We start from the raw sequence: 21,534 nt of genomic DNA, 5'->3' as shown, positions 1-21,534 counted from the left end.
CAGAGCCCCCTCTGTGGGGACGCGTGCCATCGCCTCAGTCCTAGGCCTTCAGCTGGGTTTTATAAAACATTTTTGCTTTAGGCCTCCACCGCCGTGTGCAAAAAACAAAAGGTTCAATCAATCAATCAATCTCAACTTTTCACGGGGGAAAAAAAAGATCTCGCAAAGTTGGAATTGATTGAACTTTTTAGTCCCACCCAGTCTGCCGTTACCATTGCAGCCACACCCACCCAATGGGCCATGCCCACCCAATGGGCCACGACCACCTGGCATCCAACGATATATAAGTGGGTTTGGGGTTGCAGTTTGTGCACTTGGTCTCTAAAAGGTTCGCCATCACTGGTATAGGTGGTTCCTTGCTCAACAGTAGTAATTGTGAGAGGGATCTCGGAGTCTTAATTGACAAACATTGAAATATGAACCAGCGGTGTGCTGCAGCTGCCAAAAAAGCCAACACAGTGCTAGGCTACATTAACCAAGGAATAGAATCAAGATCATGTGTTAATACCAATTTACAATGCCTTGGTAAGGCTACACTTGGAATACTGCATCCAGTTTTGGTCACCACGATGTAAAAAGATGTTGAGACTCTAGAAAGAGTACAGAAAAGACAACAAAGATGATCGGGGACTGTAGGCTAACTAAAACATAAGGAACGGTTGCTGGAATTGGGTATGTCTAGTTTACTGAAGAGAAGGAGAGGTGACATGATAGCTGTATTCCAATATCTCAGTAGCTGCCACAAAGAAGAGGGAGTCAAGCTATTCTCCAAAGCTCCTGAAGGCAGGACAAGAAGCAACGGATGGAAACTAAACAAAGTGAGAAGCAACCTAGAACTAAGGAGAAATTTCCTGACAGAACAATTTATCAGTCCTGTGAATGCTCCAACACTGGAAGTTTTTAAGAAGAGACTGGACAGCCATTTGTCTGAAATGTTATAGGGTTTCCTGCCTGAGCAGGAGGTTGGACTAGATGACCTCCAAGGTCCCTTCCAACTTATTATTGATGATGTTGTTATTATTTTGCATGAACAAAACTGAAAATGCTGGCTGTACAACATCACCATGCTCATTATCTGCCCGTCTTCCAAACCTGGAAGAAAAATGGTACTACTTGGAAAAAAACAAAAACTATATACCCAAATAATTGTATATGCACTCCTGGTCACTCATCTTATGGTTTAGAGTATCTTGCTAGATTCTTTTTCATAACTGTTTTAAGTCAGGTTTTTAATTCCTCTAGCACAGGGGTAGGCAACCTCGGCTCTTTTATGAGTCATGGAATTCTGGGAGTTGAAGTCCATGAGTCATAAAAGAGCCGAGGTTGCCTACCGCTGCTCTAGCATAACAGCATGTTCTGTTATATTTATATATATTTTATATTTAATTCCATTTATATCCCGCCCTTCTCCGAAGACTCAGGGCGGCTTACAAGCTTAGCAGTAGCCTTCATTCTATGTATATGCCTGCTTGTTAGGGCTTTCACACACACCCCCAAGCGGCATTATTACAAAGTCAGCTTAATTGCCCCCAACAATCTGGGTCCTCATTTTACCTACCTGGGAAGGATGGAAGGCTGAGTCAACCTTGAGCCTGGTGGGACTCAAACCTGCACTAATTGCAGGCAGCTGGTGTTACTTTAAGGAGGCATTAGCCCACTGCTCCACCAAGGCTCTTGAATAATTACATCTGAACTTAAACCAGAAAAAAATAGCATGAAGGAATTAAAACATGCTGATGCTAATTTGGATGTTTCATACTATTTTGAAATAGTTTCATTTTATTTACCTATCAATTTATGGAACCCCATGTCACTGAATGTTCATAGAGTTATTTATTAATTTTGAACATGTGAACAATAATATAGATTTTCAATCTAATTTTAGTATTCAAGTGAAATATAGCCCTTAGATATTGAGTGTCCTATTTAAATTGTGTTCATCCCAGAATTCTATTTAACACTTTTTAAATTTTTGGCTGAAAGTAATGATTTCCCAGGTAATGTGTTCTTTATGTAGTTCTTAATACTCTTCTAGACTGTTAGATCCTACCTCATGGGACAGAGAAGGCAGAATTGATGACTAAGGAATGAGCTAAAAAAGAAATTCTACATAAATTACATAAGAGTTCAGATTGGTTGACTCTATTCATGTTAAGTTTGTGCCTTGTCTTGTTTTATAAATTTTACAGTCACCTTGGATCAAAATTTCCATTTTGAGCCAAGTGAATAGCTTGAGGAATTAGCATTGACAAGTACCTTTTGCATAGCAGAAAAATACATGCAGAGAGAAACAATAAAGTAATAATGTGAATTATCTTTGTAGAAAAAAATATGTTTGAATGAAAGAAAAGAAAATACTCAGGAAGTTCCATTAGCCTTTTCTTAGTTTACTTATCTAGTATATCATCTTATATGTCTGAAAGTTATGTGAACTTGAAAATAAACACAAACATTAAATATAAAACACACACATGCACACGCATACATATACATACATACATACATTCATTTGAAAAACCTCAGACTTTAAAATAACTTTACAGATTCCAGGCTATTTTGCAGTATTAAATCTCCAAGGGAACTCGTTGAAGTGTCTTAGTTTGCTTAGATTTCAGTAATGCTGATTCAGTATATTCTAATTATGTGTTCTAATGCTGATTTTGTGTGGCAGAACCGAGCTGGGTCGTCAAAAGCTTCACACCCAGGATTTATTTTACCAACTGGAAAGAGCAAATGAAAAGGTTATTGAGGTAAGTTCAATAATATCATCTGAATGTTATGCTTCAGCTATAAGGACAGTTCTATTTGAATACTACTGTCACTTTGATTGAAGCTGTTCTGACCCAGAGACACATATTCTTTTTCTGATCTCACACATTGGAAAAAATGTTAGAAATGGCTAGTATTTTTACTGCTGTTTAAACATTAAAATGTGGTGAATTGTGTATCCTGGATGAAGACTTTTTTTTTAACTAACATCTGTAATTTATCCTTTCATCGTGTTGCATTATATTTTTTCTGAAATTACAGACAGAAATGTAAGTTTCACTTTCATTTAAATTTCCATTTTTCTGCAGTTATAGACATTGTAATTATTACATTAACCATCTGCTAAAAAAAATAAAAAGTTAATTCTTTCTCCTGATAAAAATAAAACTACCTTATGAACAACAAAAGCCTCCTAATTCCTTCTGTGCTGCCTCCTGGAAATGGAGGGGTGTTTCTGCCAAGTGATTATAATCCCATAAGAGTTCCCAAGGCATGAAGCTCATCTCACCAAAAGCTAGCAGGCATCTGCGTTCAGCAGCAATAGAGGAAGATGCTTGGAGGCACAGGATCACTTTAGTGGCAATAGCAAAGGCATCATTTTCTACTATATTTATTAAGAAAACCATATGAATGTCTTAGACATCAGTGGACTGAAATAGATTGCAATTGAACATTTTTCAGTCAGAAGATAACAGTTTTTATGTCAATCTCCCAAGTAGACCAAACAGTTAAAATAACAAGATGAGCAAAATCTTTATTCAAGCTTACAGTAATTGAGTTGATGCTGCATAGAGCAACTTTATTTTTCAAAGTTCATTTGCAATTTCTGTGACAAATTTTACATTTGTAATAAGTGATTTCATTTATACAGAGCGAAAAAATAATGAGGGAATATCAAGAAAAAGTCAACAGACTTCAAAATCGACTAAATCAGGCAGAAGAGAGGGCAACTATAGCATCTCAACAGGTATCTAAACTGATCCATTTAAATAAATAAAGAGCTCGGTCTTTATTTTTAAAAAAAGAGAAATATACTTTATGGAACAATGGTTACTGCAGCTGTTAAAATCAGTGCATGTATTGTATGCATATATGAATGATAAGGCCTTACAGATACAATTTTTGTACTTGCATTGATTTCACCTTTTTTATTAGTTTTTCTGTTATATTGAAATAAAGAGAACATTTTAAAATGGATGTTTATATAGAACTAGAAGATATACTAAAAGGAAATATCTGTCTAGAAACTGAATAGGTTTGAAGAACTAACATAAAATCATAACTTAAATCACCATGCAGAAATCTCAACATTAGTACCAAATTATTTGTGAAATTAGGGCTACTTAGTACAACCATTCTTTCAAATCCATCACTTTGAAAGGTAATTTGGTAGGTAAAATATAAGAATGCAATAGAGAAACATTAATACACTGGTCTCTTACAACTGGAGACTTCTGTATCATTTTCACTTGCAGGATCCGATATGTATCCATAATTCATCATGGGATAAACAGGTAACGCCATTCAGAAGTTGGGTCTTTAACCACTCTAATCACTGTAGCTGATATAAGTTGGAATCTACTTATATCTGAAAGGTCTTACATCCCTCAAAGTAATTCCCTCCTCTCACACAAGTAGCTTACTTAAGAAGCTCTCTTAAGTAAGCTACTGTATTAACAAATTTGCAGGTCAGAGAACATTTAGTGTGTTCATAATAATGGTGGCCGAGGAAAAAATTCTCAATTTTACATAGGAAGAAAATAATTTCTGTAACTTATGTCTATTTCAGGTTGTATTGTCATCTAATTTGTTTAAAAGGACCCAGTGAAGAAAGGAACTAATCATTGTATGTTTAATTACAGCTCAGCGCCATAACATTGCAGAAGAAAAAGGCCGCCTACTTGATAGAGCAAAAAGAAATGTAAATATGTCCTTTCATAGTCCATAAGTACAGGTTGCCGAAGAAAAGTACATTTGGAGCCTTAGAATGTATCATGTAAAATGCCATATCTTTTCCAGATACTTCATTGCTTTATAAAACAAATGTATGTTTTTCTATTCACAACAAACATTAAACAGACAGCTGAGAAAATGTGTAAAAAAAACCTCTACAAAGTTGTTTTGAAAATTAGACTTGTATACTGTTGAATTGGATTTTTCTAATCTATACAATCGATTTACTAGTTATTTAACTTTCAGTTTTTGAGTGTTCTATCTATCCATTCATCCAATATTGCTGAATTGCTGCTTAGCATCAATGTCCCTTACCTGTTTGAAAAGTAGACAGACTTGCTATATTAGATATACAATTAACAATGCTATTCTTACTCAGCATTTAAATTACTGTAAAAGTAGAAATTTCATTTATAGCAATTGTTCAGCTGTCCATAACAATATTTAGAATGTTATCACATTGTCATATGGACTAAATTATTTATATTATCTTGGAAAGTCCATGATTTCTCAAGATAGAAAAGTCTAATGTATATCTGAAACTCCTTTGGTTACGTACAAGGAATACATGAAAAAAGTATTTTGTATAGAGCTAGATAAAATGTCAGACCATGCAATGCTCAGAGAAATTGCAAAAAAACCACGAGTTACATCTTGACTCTATAGGCATCAGTTAGCATACTAAATGTTCATGGCAGTACAATTAGAAAAAGTCTGAACAAGTATGGTTTGTTTGGAAAGGTTGTCAGGAGAAGGCCTCTTCACACTAAAAAGAACATGGCAGCACGACTTAGGTTTGCAAAGTTGCATCTGAACAAATGACAAGACTTCTGGAACGCTGTTCTTTGGACAGACCAGACCAAAGTGGAGATGTTTGACCATAATGCAAGTGCCACATTTGGCAAAAGCCAAATACTCCATATCAGCACAAACATCTCATACCAACCATCAAGCGTGGTGCAAGGGTGATGATTTCAGCTTGTTTTTCTAGCCATAAAACCTGGGCATCTTGTAGTCATTGAGTTGACCATGAACTCTGAATACCAAGTATTCTAAGTTAAATGTGAGGCCCACTTTCTGACAGTTAAAGCTTGGCTGACATTAGATCATGCAACAGGACAATAATTCCAAGCACACCAGCAAATTTACAACAGAATGGCTGAAAAAGAAAAAAAGCAGGGTATTGCAATGGCCCAGTCAAGTCCAGACCTCAACCAAGTGCAGTGCTGTAGTAGGACCTCAAGAGAGCTGTGCATAACATGCCCACAAATCTCAGAACTAAAGCAATGGTGTAAAGAAAAGTGGGACAAAATTCCTCCACAATGATGTAAGTCATGCAGAAAACAATTACCCCAAGTTATTGCTACTACAGGTGGTTTTACAAGCTATTGAATCATGAGGTGTATTTAGTTTTTCACACATGCCTTCCATTTTGGCTTTCTTTTTGAGAAATAAATTATACCATGGTGTAATAAGTCCTGTTTTGTTCTTCATTTGAGGTTGTATTTAACTACATGCTAAGGACCAGATGATTTTTATTATGTCCTGATACATAAAAGTATAGAATTCAAAGAGGGTGTTCTTTCTTTCTCATATGACTGTATGTACCTGTAACAGGTGAGCTACATTGTTTTCTAATCCTTGAAAACATTAGTAATGGCAATTAGTCATAGGCCAACCAAGCAGTATCTCATTCCAGCAACACTGAAAAAACCATCTTTGTATTTGACTTGAAGTTTAAAAACTCAGTATAAGGGCTTCAAAATATAGTAGTTCAGGAACAAACATGCAATATATCTTTTGCCTTTGCAACCTAACCTGAAACCTCTCCAGTTTATCACTGCAATCCAGTGTATGCACAGGAGCAAACTCCAACTCATTTCTCTTGGCATGAATGGGCATGAATGGAAGTTAACCCTATCAATTCTGTATACTTTAGAATATAATGTAACTTTTCATTTTATTGTTTGCCATCTGATTAAAAAAGAATATATTGTTGTCAAACTCAAGATATCACACTAGAACACTTAAGTGTATTGCAAAATGTACAGCATTTATTCACATACAGACAAAGGCACAATTCTACTAAATATTTTAACAAAAAATACAGCCATCTTCAACTAGGTCTTTATAAATACTTCAAAAGGGGAGGAAAATAAATACAGGATTGGGCCATGTAATATAAAATAGTCATCTCTACATATACTTTATTTCTATTTGTTTTATCATCATGCACCTGTTTTCAAATTGGAGCAAAATGGACACCAAAGCTAGGCACATGGTGAAAAAATCCTCTGTACAAGGTTTTACAAATGTAGTAAGATCTTTTTACCCAATTTACGTAAAATAATCAAGATTTTGTACATATGAGACATACATTATCTTTCATTACTTTAGACTGGCACATGTTTGTGTGGGTGTCTGGAAACGACAGCATTCCAGTCAATATTACTAAAATGTTTATTACCCTATATTTCAATGTAGTACACCAAGATTTCTTGGGCAATCTGCATAAAATGTGGAGCTAACAAGAAATCTCCATTGTTATCAACAAAATGTAGTGGTAGTAAAGAATATGGTTTTATTTATACATTTTCATGTACTGAGTGTTAAATATGGTATGAAACAGCTGGTCATACTGATTTTACCTACTTCTGTAGTTGGAAGTTGGGGGTAAGGGAAAAAATTATTTTTTCTTCTTTTGCTATTAATTTTTGGTTCAGCATTAATCAAAACATCAGAAAGCTTATTAACCTAAATACGGTGGGGAAAACAGATAAGGCATTCTTTCTGCACAAATGCTAACATTCCTAATAGTGCAAATGTAATCTGATACCTCTTTCAAAATTGATCATAACATTGAATAATGTTTAACATCAAATTTACTTCTTCTATGGCTTGATGAAAAACTCCCTGTTGGGCAGGTTAACCAATATTATTTCACTTAAACCTCACCTCAAACACTTATTATATTAAATAATCAATCACATCCCTCTTATATTTGACAAGAATATGCCTGCTTTTAAAGCAGCAAACCTTGCTATATACCTGTAATATATGGGTAGTTTAATCCAAAGCAAGAAAGCCGTGTATATATCTTTCTTTCCAGTTGCTTTCTAAAATGGCATTTAAAAATGTTTAGAATTTAAAATCTTAACCTGCTTGTTAATTCTATCCATCCTGACTCAAAGGCTATGCATGGACTACTCTAATACAGCGCTCTCTGTAGGAAGGAGATGGGGAATGTTTTTTTCTTTTAAATTTGAATAATTTTCTTGACAATGAAGCAAGCTGCCAAAAAATAATACCTGCCTATATAAACTTATGTTAAAGCATTGGAACTCCAGTGTACCAATAGCCACCACTGGAATTACAGCTATTATATACACACTGAGACTAAGATCATAAAATGATGATCTGATGAAATGTGACCATTTCACAACCTCCTCATTGTTCATGCATGAGTCCCATTTCAGTTTCCCATTCAGTTCTAACCACAGCATCCCGGGATATCTGAATTTGATAGGCCAAGTTAAATAATGGCCTTTCAAAGACTGTATTTTTGTTTTAATGAAGCCAATTACTCATATATTAAACTATGATTAGCACTAAGCTAAATACTGAAGGTGGAAGCAAAAGATAAGTGAGGGGACAACTGAATTTGTAGCTTATCATAGCTACAATAATCGGGATTGTTACCACTGCTTTAGAAGTAAATGGGGATATGTTCTGAGGCATGTTCCCAAGTTATAGCATCAGTGGATCAGTAATTTGGAATTCATGGGATCACGTACAATATTTCTCTAGCCAAAAATTAGGACTGTAAGAAAACTGTACTTTATAATCCTCCTCAAATACAATGTTATTATTGATGAACAGTGACTTGCATAGCAAGATGAAACAGTAGCACTCTAGTTTTCTGCTGAAACCTCTGGAAGACTTGAGTCAAATTGCAAGGTTCCAACATTTGTTTTACAACGTTGTTTTACTTGTAGTAAGTAAAAAGTAATGATGAGTTGCCAAAACAAAATACCTACTGCTCCTTACATTTCTTGTAACTTCATTATCTCTGATATTGTTTATATCCAAGTTGAGTCCCAAAAGTTGTAATAGTCTAAAACTACCTTTGTGTCTTACAAATGCACTCTGCTGAGTACACAAAATAGACTTAATAATCTGTTCACTTATTATTGCTGATGGCTTTTTCTCTCTAGTTATTGCAGTTTTAATGATGTAATCAAAACACTTGTCAAATCTAATCCATATCATGAAGTCTTGTTGTTAAATTGGTTTGAATGTAAAGCACTACTCGCATCTTATTGCCTTACCATTTTTTTCAAAAAATATACATATATATTTATTACATCCTTCTTTTTGTATTTAAAGTAACCCTTATGTGTTAGAAACTTGCATATCCCAACACATAATATTAGTGCATATAAAGAAAGGCTGATGACTACTGCCTTTGGAAATACAGTCATATCTTCATGGCAAACTTCAAACATTTGTCTGCCATTGCTTCTCCCAAGTCTGATGATATGCTAAGAATTTTTCTATTGTAAAAATTCTCCCCCGTTATAGATTTACAATTTGCAGTATATATCAGGGGTGTGGGTGTGTAGGAGAAACAAGACAGCCAACCCTGTTTTGCCACAGAGACACATTTAAATCTATCTTATTTGAATTGTCTTTGTATTTCACATGGCAGGTGTGAGCAGAATACAGCAAGCTTACAAACCTTTCTTTCAAAACGAGATCAAGTACTTTAAGACATAGGTACCCCCTTCCCTTAATTTGAGAGAAGTAAATATTTTTCCTTAATTCTTTGTCTGGGTCCCTTCAGAATAGCACTGTATATATGCTGCAGTTACTGTTTCTATTCGGGGCAGCTTGGATGTACCCCTTAGGGTATCTAGCTGTCGTGCAAATTCTTCTTACCTGCTTAAAATTTTTTGTCTAAAAACATTTGGAGTTAACAAAGGTTACAGCTGCCAAAATTCCCCTGAATTCTAATACAGCAAAAAAAAAAAACAAAAAAAAACCACAGACTAGGATTTACTCTTAAGCACAGCCTGAGGAGAGTAGGCCAGATTAGGATAAGCAGTGCACCAAAATTTAATTCATTACTCTTCTTACATATTAACAGCTTGTGCTTTTCAGGGATGGGAAAAGAAAAACTTCAGTGCTATCTGCATAAATTAGGGTCTACCCACACAATCCAATTAACTTATCCTTCTTTTTAAAATGAGCATTCAGCATATTAATCAACTGGAAAACAATATTATTTTCTCAGATTTCTTTGAGACAATTGCAAATAATGTTCACAACTCACAGTCATGAGAATGGTGGAGGAAATACTCGTACTCAAGTGCACGTAAACAACTTTCTACAGCCTAGGGAAAATGTGTTCATTCTTGATAGATCTTGTAGTCGTAATTAAAACTCTTTTGTCCCACCAATAAATAGAAAAGAGTAGCTGCTACTTTTTTTTTAATCCAGGCTGGAGCTTCACTGGTTCCAGTGCGGCTATTCTGTATGACTCTCCAGTCAAGAGGCAAGAATACTTCTCCTAATAAAGTCTGTCCTTCTAGGGAGAGAGCTATTTGATCCCAGCCTGCATTTCTTTTCAGACATCTCAGTTTCTGAATCACTCATCTCTGCATCCGGGGCATATCCGTCATTCTCACTGTCCACTTTTAAGTTGCTTTTTGCTCTATCTTTAGGGGAAACTTGTCCGAGGGCCGAGTAAGAGAAATTAGAGTTTGGGCGGCATGCCTCCTCCTGCCCCTCTCCCTGCTGTTGCCTTTCTCCTTTCTTTGGAATTCGGAATCCTCCCCAATTTTTCACAGGGCTTCTGGGTGTTGTAGGCACTTTAACTGGACTTGGGTTATAATTTATTCTGAAAAAGGATCCATTGCATTTAGGCACCATATCTCTCCGGATTCCGGGTGCCGATCTGCCACTTGGGTGGTTCACGGCCCTTTTATTTTCTAACTGCCTCTGAAAGGATTCATTTGACTTCAGGGGCTTGTAGTTATGTTTGGGAGGTTTCTCCTTCAGTCCTACCTTTGTCATGTCACAATGAGAATGATTGTCTCTTTTCTTGTGGTCTTCTGTTACAATCCCATTCTTCTGTTGTGCTGCTCCAAGTTGTGCTTCTGCAAAGGTTTTTTCAAAACTTAAAAAGCTACCAGAAGAAGCAAGCCCCTCCCTTTGGCTGGGCTGCTTCAGCAATGGTTTGTTATTGTGCCTAGAATTTCTCCTCATTTGCTCTCTCTTCTCTGTTTTTTTCAGTGAATGACTTAATGACATGCCCATTTGTTTTCGGAAGAAAGCTGAATGCCATTTCAAATCCTCTATCTTAGGTGCATCTGGGCCCAATGGTGAACTGTTGAAGAGCACCAAATTTTCCATCGAAGAGAAAGAGGAAGGCATACCTGGAGAGACACCAATAAAATGTGTTAAAAGTTGTTCTAAAATTTGGGGGAAAAACATCAATATCTTTAATATTTGCCTTCTAACATCAAGAGAAACCTAAATTTCCAATTAACTGGTATGGTTAGTAATGGTGGAGATTCCACGATGTCTGAATTGGGAGAAAAAAAATTTAATCTCACTAGTTACTACATTTGGCATCAGAGTCCAGTTACAATACCAAGTGCTACTAAAGTTGACAGTAACATCTTTAAGCTCGACACAATGGGGTAATTCACTCAAATTTCCTTAAACTTCATTCATATTGAAAGTATACAGAATATGATCTTAAGTATGGTTATATGAAAGTAAGGAACTATCAAACACATAGTTTACTAGGAGGAGTATATTCTCCAAGCAGAAACAGCAAATATTACACAACTTTTAAAACATATTTATCCCTACAGGAACTTCCTTCAGTCAAATAATGATTTTCATTTTAATAATTTACTTAGTTTTTAAAATGTTAATGTGCCCTAAATAAAGTACAAGTGTTAATTTGCCAAAATTAAAGCAAGGAAAATTGTAGAAGCTATTTATATCATTCTCAGAGTAAGCAATGTGTGTGGAATTTTTTAATTGAAAGGGGGATAAAGATCCTATTGGTCACCTTCAAAGCAAGGTGGCTGCTCTTTTCCCCCAACCAGCTTATTTGTACAGAAATTGTTTCAGGTTTTTTTTTCCAAAAATGCTCCTCCTACATAGTGAAAAAAAAATGTCCCATTTGACCAAACTTTATAAATCATATATTTGGCTGATATAACGATGCTATTTTAACACATCTTGTAATAATAAATTGTGATTAACCTACTACAGTGATGATGAACCTTTTAGAGACCGACTGCCCAAAACCCACCCTGCCTGCCTGTCCACTCCATCACCTACCCCTGCTCCGCCACCACCTGCTTGCAGGGCCACCCACTGCCTCCACGGCCTGCCGATCACCCAGGCGGCCCTGCAGCACCATGGCAGCCCACCCGCGCCCAGCAGCAGCTGAGTGGATTGGGGCGCGAAGGAGTAGCCTTGTCCCTGCTACCTGGCTGCCATGTCCTTGGCTGCACTGCTGTGCATGGGCTGTGCCTGGGGGTGATCTCCAGGGGGGCTGCTGGGGAGGTGGAGCTGGGGCAACAGCACGTGTGCCCACAAAGGGCTCTGAGTGCCGCCTCTGGCACATATGCCATGGGTTCAATACTACATTCCTAAAAATCATAATTATTGCCCAGAATACATGCTCTTTGAAGAAATAAGGTTCCCAAATCCTGCTTCACATAATGGAATTATACTAAATTAGAATTTGCTAAGTGAAGTAATATTGTTGCATGGATTGTGAGAAGTGGCAACTTGGAGGTATTAAAACTTTCAAAAGGAAGCAAAAATAAGAAATGAGACTATAAAACAGCAGCAAACTATCTCAACAACCATAATAACAATACTGTATTTTTGTAAATATTTGCAATGGCTATACTTTTAGAGAGTTCTTTTCCAAGGATATAAAAATATAAATCAATAAATTCCTTAAAGTGGCAGCAAAGATAATCTATGCAATCTTTTTACAACTGAAGGCAGAAAACTGGGTAAGGAGAAAATAATTTTGAATTAATTAAAATTTAATGTATGCACTTAAAGACAATCAAATCAAAATTTTATTATGGTCACAGGCTAGCATAAAGAAAATTAATGTTATTATTTCCCTTTTATTTGTTCTTTTATATCAAGAAGGGGCATAAAACACGAGCATTACAGCATTAATTTTAATTCCAGATCATTTGACAGTGTTTTTCCAATGCCATTCTCTGAAAAATAAAGAGAAAATTACAAAACTTACCTGAAATTCTTTCATGTTCTACAAGATTTGTATAAAGATTAAATATCTGTTCCTGGACTTTGCAAACAGATCTTTTGATTTTTTCCCGTCGGGTCACCATGTAAGTGAGGTTCCGTACCTAGAAACATTGAAAATACTGCTAATATGAAGAATGCATAAAGGAAGTTTAAGATTATTTTGAAGTTGTTTTTAAAAAATAGTGGCTCATCTGGAAACCTCTTTATAGTGAGACAAAGAAAAAAAATTGAAGTAAAGAAGCATCTTGGATGAAAAGTGAAACATTTTCAAGGAAAAAAAAACAAGGAATTCCAGTTGTCTTTTGAAAAGTACCTCTAGGATAACCATGACCAGATAACTGAGAATCTCCATACATCTCGGGGGGGGGGGGATTCTTTATTAAAAGTATTAAAAAGAAAAATAATTTGGATAGAAAACCTTAAAGACAGCATTAATGGCCTTCTTCTAAAAATGGTATCTTATGAATTCAGCCCTTTCAGTCTGGAGCCTCCCTAATTGCACATATCTTTAAAGTTACTCAATAGTTAAGAGAAAGCATAAACACAGAAAAAAGAGATTTTACTTTCTGTATTTCAGTCTGAAGACCTAACATCAAAAAAAGCTCTTCCTGAAAGCAGGTGTGTAGTATTCAGATGCATAGCTGGAAACTTGTTTTGGACCTGGCATAGATATCCTCATTCTACCTACCAGCTGAAACCTTAAAGAAACTGCAAATGTTTCTGGTGTCAACACTGTAATCAGGAGTTAAGGAGACCTACAGGAACAATAAACATGCCTGTACCACATCCAAAGCACCTTCTTGTTTGAATAATGCACACCTCTATGATCAGCAATCAGCTTTCATACCAATTTCATCTTCTGACCAATGATGAAAGGAAGTTCTCCAGCAAGGCTGAGCAATGATTATCAAAATTTCAGTCACATTCATTCTAATAGCTTCTACTAGCCACAGGAACCCTCAGTGAAGGGAAAGAGTCATGTTTGTAAAAGACTGGAAAGGTATATCCAATTTTGCTTTAGAATTAAAAGTGATATATACATTTAATATTTTGCAGAAGAATTAATGAATCTCTTCAATCAGGCATTTTATAATTGGGGCATCTTGAATATATATCAGTACATTACACATACTTCATAGTTAATGGAATGCAGTCAAATGTTACATTGGATTTTTAGATACCGGTAGTCTCTAGATTAGAAATCCTACCAGCACAGAATAGCAAGAACATGCCTAAACTAAAAGTAAAATCCAATTGGACTTGTGGTACACCAGCCATAATGCACCTAAATTGCACTATCCTTACCATTAGCAGAGAATATCGTATGTTGCATGGGCATAACTAAACCAGGTAACCTAGTCTATGCTCTGTCACTTAATAAAAATGTTACGTTAAAGCCTTGGTTGATGGGTAGTGGAGAAAAGTGTATACAAAGCCCATCTGGTGACAACTGGGTAGACAGAAAACTGCAACTTGAAATCTAAGAGGAGTAAACAGGGAAAAGAAGTCAAAGAAGTGGGGAAAACTTAATTGAAGAATGTCATGTATAAATGTGCTTCTTGTCTGTTTTGTTATACAGAAGTGAAAACTATGTATGTTAGGAGAAACATGCAAGATGAATGTAGTGAAAATGGGCTATTGACAAAATGTGTTCTTAAAATAAGAGATAGGGTAAAGAAAGAAGGATGAAGTGAATTTGTTGATATGAGTAAGAAGACTGAGGAGGTTGTGTTGGGTAGTTGCCGAGATTCTCAAAACAAAAAGTTTAGAAGTTAAATGTACAAATGCCATAACTGCAAACAGCAATGGTACACGTTTAAAAAAACCAATCTCTTATTCCCTATCTATCTGAATGGGACCCATGCTTCTTACATTCCCAGATTGAAGTCCAAACAGAAGCACATGCATGGATCAGATTATCAAATGCACAGAACATATGAAGTTACTTTAATCAACACGAGCATAAGGAATGTTACATTTAGTTCAGTGTTCTACCCCTTTCAAGAACACAGTAACTTACCCTCTCCAAATCTTGCCGGAGGTGAGTGAAAAGCTGTAGTCGCCTGAACAGAACGTCCTGTTCCCGTTTGGCTAGATTGTCCTCTTCATCTTTCTTTGGGGTAATCAAAGGTTTGTTGAAATTTGATTTTCTCTTCAGTTTCCAATACTGATAAAGGAATTCTACAGAGTCCTCAGGAAGTTGCAGAGCCTTTGCCACTTCTGAAGCATTAACAAAGGCATAAAACCCATCCTCCAGTTGCTGGAGTTTCTGCTTTCTAATACTGACTCGATGAGCTTCCTCCTGATTTTGAGCCATGCTATCAAATGATTCTAAGTGACCCAGAGAATTATCATGTGCTCCATTCTCATTTTCCTGGCTGGTTAATTCACTGAGGTTTTCCTCATCTGACTTCTTAGTAGAACTGTGTTTTGGACAATAGGATTTGAACTTGACTTCATCGTTATCAGCCAGAATAGTCTTCATCTCCAAACCACGGTCAAATGCACAAGTGACATGAAAAGCTGTGCGACAGTTTTTTACTGAACACTGCAGAAAAAAATATAAATGTTAAGGATTTAAATATGTAGTAAAGATTGTGAACCCTATGTTAGGGCTCCCCTAGATCCAAACATTGGACATAATAGAATATTAGAACAGCAATTCAGAACTGAGCCTAGAGCCCACAATGGCCAGTGTTATCTGCTCTATAGTCAGGAAACTAAAGCAAGAACAGGAAGTGACAATAGCTGATTCATGAGTTACTATATAATCGTTAAGAGAGTGATAGTTTAACTTATACAGGTAGTAACTGACTTAGGACCAGTTGCTTAGTGACCATTCAGTTATGATGAACTTCCCACTTATGATCCAGCTCCGAAGACCTGACGGCCTCTCCCCGTGACTGTGTTTCAGGCACACAGCCATCTGCAGCATCCCATAATTACATGACCTTCTTTTACAATGGTTTTGCCAAAAACTGGCATTTATTTCTGGTTTTTGGCAAAAAATGATCCATAGCAAACAATTTAACAATCACAGTGTTTGCAGTGTTTACAGTTGTAAGTTGAGGACTACCTGTAATGAATTTGTCCATTACTTTTATTGGTCCTAGCCAATGTCTACCTTTGTCAAACAACCAATATATTATATATAAAAATGATCAAATTACTAATTTTTTTATTATTTTTATTTTAATTCCATTTATATCCCGCCCTTCTCCGAAGACTCAGGGCGGCTTACAAGCTTAGCAGTAGCCTTCATTCTATGTATATGCCTGCTTATTAGGGCTTTCACACACACCCCAAGCGGCATTATTACAAAGTCAGCTTAATTGCCCCCAACAATCTGGGTCCTCATTTTACCTACCTCGGAAGGATGGAAGGCTGAGTCAACCTTGAGCCTGGTGGGATGCAAACCTGCACTAATTGCAGGCAGCTGGTGTTACTTAAGGAGGCATTAGCCCACTGCTCCACCAAGGCTCTTTGGTGTATAATGTAAATAATGTAAATATAATGTAAATACTGTGGTCTAAAGAAATTTTTGCCATAGCATATCATGGTAATATAAGCAAGTATCTCTTGGTTATAACAAACAATATAACCAAGTATTTTTATTTCCCATTCACAAGATACACTGGAGTTGTGTTGGCATAACATAAGGTGATTTATAAATTTAGGATGAAGATCAATATGTTTACTTCCCAACAGTTATGAAAAATATGCAGCACTGTGAATCCATAGCCAGAAAGGAACTGGAATCCGCATCATTTTCTAGGCTTGCTTAGTAGCCATGCAACACAAGAAAATATGTAATTGTTTTAAGGAAGTAGCAAGAGTTGAGACCACATGTACACTGAAACACTTCTCTTGGTTCTTGATTGAAAATGCTGCATATTTCTGTTAATGCCATACTTTACCTACATTAGGATACACTTGTTTCATTAAAATGTGGATAATACCATCATTGGTCTTGTTAGAATATTAGAAATGCCATAGTGACTTTATCAAGACCAGCACACGATTAACAGAAATAAGCTTGATGGTTTAAAAGATCCAGTAACAGATTATTTTAAGCAGCCTGTCTTGATAATTTGAAAATATGGAATGGTTTGAATTTAAAACATTTTGCACACACCTATTTATTGAAACCTCAATTTTTAAAGCAATTATCAAAAGTTAAAAAAAGGATAAATCACAATCATGATTTACAGGTCTCTCCCTGCTATGTAACTGAAAACTCAGAGAACAAGTACAGGTCTCCTAAAACTTAATATTTATTAATTAATGTACTGGGCATCTATTATATGTCTGTGAATCATATTATGCACATTTAATTTAAACTTCCCTTGAAAGGACATTACTAAACAAAGCCTATGGCAAAGCACTTAAAAATCTGTGCTGACTTCAATGTCAATTCTCTGGCATATCAATGATTTAGACTAGAGCTAGAGAGAAAAGCAATGTAGGAGGCAACATGATATAAACACATACAGCAATTCTAACACATATCCTTATCCAGAGCCAAATTATATCTGCTTGGTAGCTATGGGCAATTCACTTAAAAACATTCAGTTTTCTCTGTATGAAAAGACAGGGAATACTTATCAGTTTAATTTGTACATTTTTCTCTGAATAAAAGTTGTGGTCAACCAATGTTTAACTCATAGGTTGCTTAGTGTATACTCTGTAAGCAGGTTAGCTCACTGTTCTGATTAGCAGTACTTTTGTGTTTAGACATAAAATATTAATGTTATAATATCCAAGTGCTGCAAAGCAATTCCTGTGTACTAATACATATTTTATGCAAAAACATAGAATAATTGCTAACTGAACAGTGAATTAAAATGTACAATATTTTTAAAACTATAAATCTATCACAGTAAATAAGACTACCATTCCCTATGTAGGAAGCAGAAGAGCTAAATGGGAGGAGGTAGAATTTATAATAGACCTTCCCATGGTTGTTCATGTCCTACCGTGTTTCCCCAAAAGTAAGGCCTACACCAAAAATAAGACCTAGCTTGATTTTGGGGGGTGGGCCTAATATAAGCCCTACCCCAAAAATAAGCCCTAGTTTGGGGCGAGGCACACCGCCTAAAAATCAAGCTAGGGCAGGTTTGGAGCTTACCATTGCAGTTAGGCAATGGTAAGTGGATCGACACTTGCCTCACCGCCCACTTCTTCTGTGGCCGAAGGATTAGCTTCATTCTGCAGCTAAGAATGGAGCTCGGGCCTGCATTTGGCAGTCAAAGGCCTTTCCGGAAGGCCTGTGCAGCCGAGAACTGAGCTATGCATTCAATCTGTAGCTTGGTTCTTGGCTCCACAGGCCTTCTGGAAAGGCCTCTGACGGCGAAATGCAGGCCCAAGCTCCATTCTCAGCTGCAGAAAGAAGCTGCTTCTTCGGCCACAGAAGAAGTGGGCTGGCTGGGCAGGGCTGTAGGTGCCGCCACCATGAGGTGAGCGGAAAACACATACACACCCCAAAAATAAGACCTGGTGCCTCTTTTGGAAATAATAATAATAATAATAATAATAATAATAATAATAATAATAATAATAATAACAACATCAACAACAACAACAACAACAACAACAACAAAACAACAACAACAATAACAACAACAACAACACCGGATCTTATTTTCAGGGACACATGGCAATTACTTCCTTAAGAAGACAATTATATAAATTAATAAATGTATGAGAGAGAATGGCAGAGCCAAGGGAAGCAGTCAAGTGAGGAATCAGTTTAGAATCTCCACACAGTCATGAGAGAAGGAAGTCAACCCCCCCTTCAATGCCACTGAACTTTATCTAGTTTTATCCACGTGCAAACCATTAGATTTGAGAAGATTCCTGTACATAGGCTTAACAATAAATCAGTAATTTTGAATCTTTCACTAACTATGCAGACCTGATTGTTTGCACCTGACATTAATTTTCTCAGAGTCCCAATCTTTTCCCCCAAAAGCAATGGCAACTATCGTTATGGCAACTAAGCCCCAAGAAAGAGAACTGGCTGACCAAGGAGTAATGGATGCTGTGCTTTGAAGTCAGGATGGACTAGAGAATGAAGTGTGCAATATGACGTGAGTGCTTCAACTGGTGCAACAGATGCAGAATCTGGCACAGCCAGCACTACCGATTGCTCTGGCACCAGCAGCAGCTCCAGTAGTCCAAGCAGTGTTGCAAGAAGCCATGAAAAACTTGGAGGTGAATCAAAAAGGATGAAAACTTTCATAGTGCAGTGAGAGCTGTATATGGGAATTCAAGGTGCTGCTCATGTGTCTTGTGCTGATCTTGCTGACTGTGTCAGCAGCTCACTAGGCATTTTTTATCACTGAAGGCAATGACCTGATTATGGACAATTACCAGACTTCATGGACAACTTCAGTAGGCACTTCAGAGAGCTGATAAAAGGAGTAACAGAAATCAACGATATCCAGAACGTAAACGGGGTAATAGAAGGATTAGACTGTATATATTGTAGCAAAATTCAAATAAATCACTGAAGACTTAACATAAGAACAAAATAGCACTAATTTCTCAATTTAGACAAGGACTGAATGCTCAAATCGGCACTAAGCTCAAATGGCAAGAAGTGACACAAATCTGGACCAAATATGCAACCTTTTCTGTGATCACTGACTTTCATCTGGAAGAGATTCAAAGCCAGTTTGGGCAGCAGATAGAGCTCACTATTCAACCTTCCCCACATGGATGCCAATGGGACCGAGTTTGGGGGGGGGGAGGGAGAAGAACCCATGCAAATAGGAACAGCAGGGAGAATGGCAACTGCTGAAGAAAGGGGCACAGAGATTTAGCATTCTTTTAGTGTGGAGAATCTGGGCATATAGTGCCTGACCAGAGTCCCCAGAAGAATGAAAAGCCCTCCTGGCCAGGATGCAGAGTCCAAGCCCAGGGAAACAACAACAGGGCCTCTCTCAAGAGCTTGCAGGAGGGTTCAACATATCTAAATCAAGGTATGTTGCTCTGTTACTCTGATTTTATCACACAGGCAAGAATATTTGAAAGAGCCACTTGGCTATCCTTGTGCATTAGACAGGGCAATTAGGGGACCTCCCATAGTCACTCATGACTTTCCTAAGGGACAGCTGTAGAAATCATTAAACTTTCCAGAAAAACATTTTGAGAGTTCCCGGATCTTGTCCAAATCCCAAACATAAAATGCACTTGTCTCATTCTTAGAACAAATTCCTCTTAATTTCTACCTCGGTCTAAAGCTGCTACAATAGCAATTAATCTATTTCCTTGATGACCATGCATATTTATTCAGAATTTTGAATCCTACTAGAAATCACATTCAACTAAGAAGCATAACCTTGGGCAAGAGTTTGATGGAATAATGAGTTATTACCCCCCGTAGATAAGGCTCGCAACTTGGGAGTTCTCCTAGATCCACAGCTTTCTTTAGAAGATCATATAGTAACTGTGACTAGGGGGGCCTTCGCCCAGGTTCGCCTGGTGCGCCAGTTGCGGCCCTATCTAGACCGGGATGCCTTGCGTACAGTCACTCATGCGCTCGTGACCTCTCGGTTAGACTACTGCAACGCTCTCTACATGGGGCTGCCCTTGAGGACCACTCGGAGGCTCCAACTGAGCAGAATGAGCCGCGCAAGTTGTGTTGGGGGTCTCCCGATACTCCCATATTACACCTCTGCTCCGTGAACTGCATTGGCTTCCGGTTACCTTCCGGGTGAGATTCAAGATACTGGTAATGACCTACAAAGCCCTACATGGCATGGGTCCGGAATACCTTAGGGAGCACATGCGGCCGGCATCAACTTCCCTCCGCCCAGTGCGCTCCCACAGAGAGGGCCTCCTTAGGGTACCACCAGTCGGAGAATGCTGTCTGGTGGCTCACAGGGGGAAGGCGTTCTCTGTGGGTGCGCCTGACCTTTGGAACCATTTACCGGTTGAGCTCCGGATGGCTCCCGACCTTCGCTCCTTCCGACGTGATCTAAAAACCTATTTGTTTGAACAAGCTGGCCTGGACTGATGGGTTTGGGTTTTAATTATTGTTTTAATGTAATTTATTTTTACATTTGGGCACTAGGGTTTAATTTGTTTTTAATTTTGTATTTTGGTTATTTTGGTATTTATGGTCCTGTTCACTGCCCTGAGTCCTTCGGGAGAAGGGCGGTATACAAATTAAATAAAATAAATAAAATAAATAAATAATATATTGATTGATGATCTGAAGTCTGAAAATCAAATATGCTAAATATGAGATATTTATGCTATCACTAATAATTAATCTGCTACACAAAAATTTTGTGCTCTAAATGAACACGAAAACCAGACAGGCTTCTGAAGATCATTTTCAGAAATCAAATTAACGCAACTCTGGCAAAACAAGCAAAAACACTTGGCAATCTGAAATGAATCAGTGAACAGCTAGTTTTCACTGAATCTCCTCAATTAGAAATGTAGCAAAGTGCTTGGTATTTTCCATTTAACCTTGCATCCACTCAT

At 37.2% G+C, this 21,534-nt stretch overlaps 2 protein-coding genes across 6 annotated transcripts in view; one reads left to right on the top strand and one right to left on the bottom strand.

Moving 5' to 3' along the window:
• The window catches only part of SCLT1 (sodium channel and clathrin linker 1), a 49,826-nt gene extending 38,575 nt beyond the window's left edge, over nt 1-11,251 (top strand). For all 3 annotated transcript variants that reach the window (XM_083367322.1, XM_083367321.1, XM_083367320.1), the window contains 4 exons: nt 2,672-2,750; nt 3,641-3,736; nt 4,632-4,690; nt 11,017-11,251. In XM_083367322.1, the coding sequence (XP_083223448.1) occupies nt 2,672-2,750; nt 3,641-3,736; nt 4,632-4,690; nt 11,017-11,023 (241 nt within the window). In that variant the 3' untranslated portion in view covers nt 11,024-11,251. The remainder of the gene's footprint in view (nt 1-2,671; nt 2,751-3,640; nt 3,737-4,631; nt 4,691-11,016) is intronic.
• The window catches only part of JADE1 (jade family PHD finger 1), a 101,996-nt gene that overhangs the window by 26,951 nt on the left and 53,511 nt on the right, over nt 1-21,534 (bottom strand). For 2 of the 3 annotated variants that reach the window (XM_083367318.1, XM_083367319.1), the window contains 3 exons: nt 15,059-15,586; nt 13,022-13,139; nt 6,761-11,159 (listed from right to left, as the gene is read on the bottom strand). In XM_083367318.1, coding sequence (XP_083223444.1) covers nt 10,270-11,159; nt 13,022-13,139; nt 15,059-15,586 — 1,536 coding nt within the window. In that variant the 3' untranslated portion in view covers nt 6,761-10,269. Of the gene's footprint in view, nt 1-6,760; nt 11,160-13,021; nt 13,140-15,058; nt 15,587-21,534 lie in introns of those variants that run through there. The other variant, XR_014493028.1, reaches the window with a different exon arrangement.

This window comes from Vipera ursinii (genome assembly GCF_947247035.1).
Source record: "Vipera ursinii genome assembly, chromosome: 7".
NCBI lineage: Eukaryota > Metazoa > Chordata > Lepidosauria > Squamata > Viperidae > Vipera > Vipera ursinii.
The sequence above is the reverse complement of the archived record's forward strand: the minus strand, read 5'-3'. Positions and strand labels throughout refer to the sequence as shown.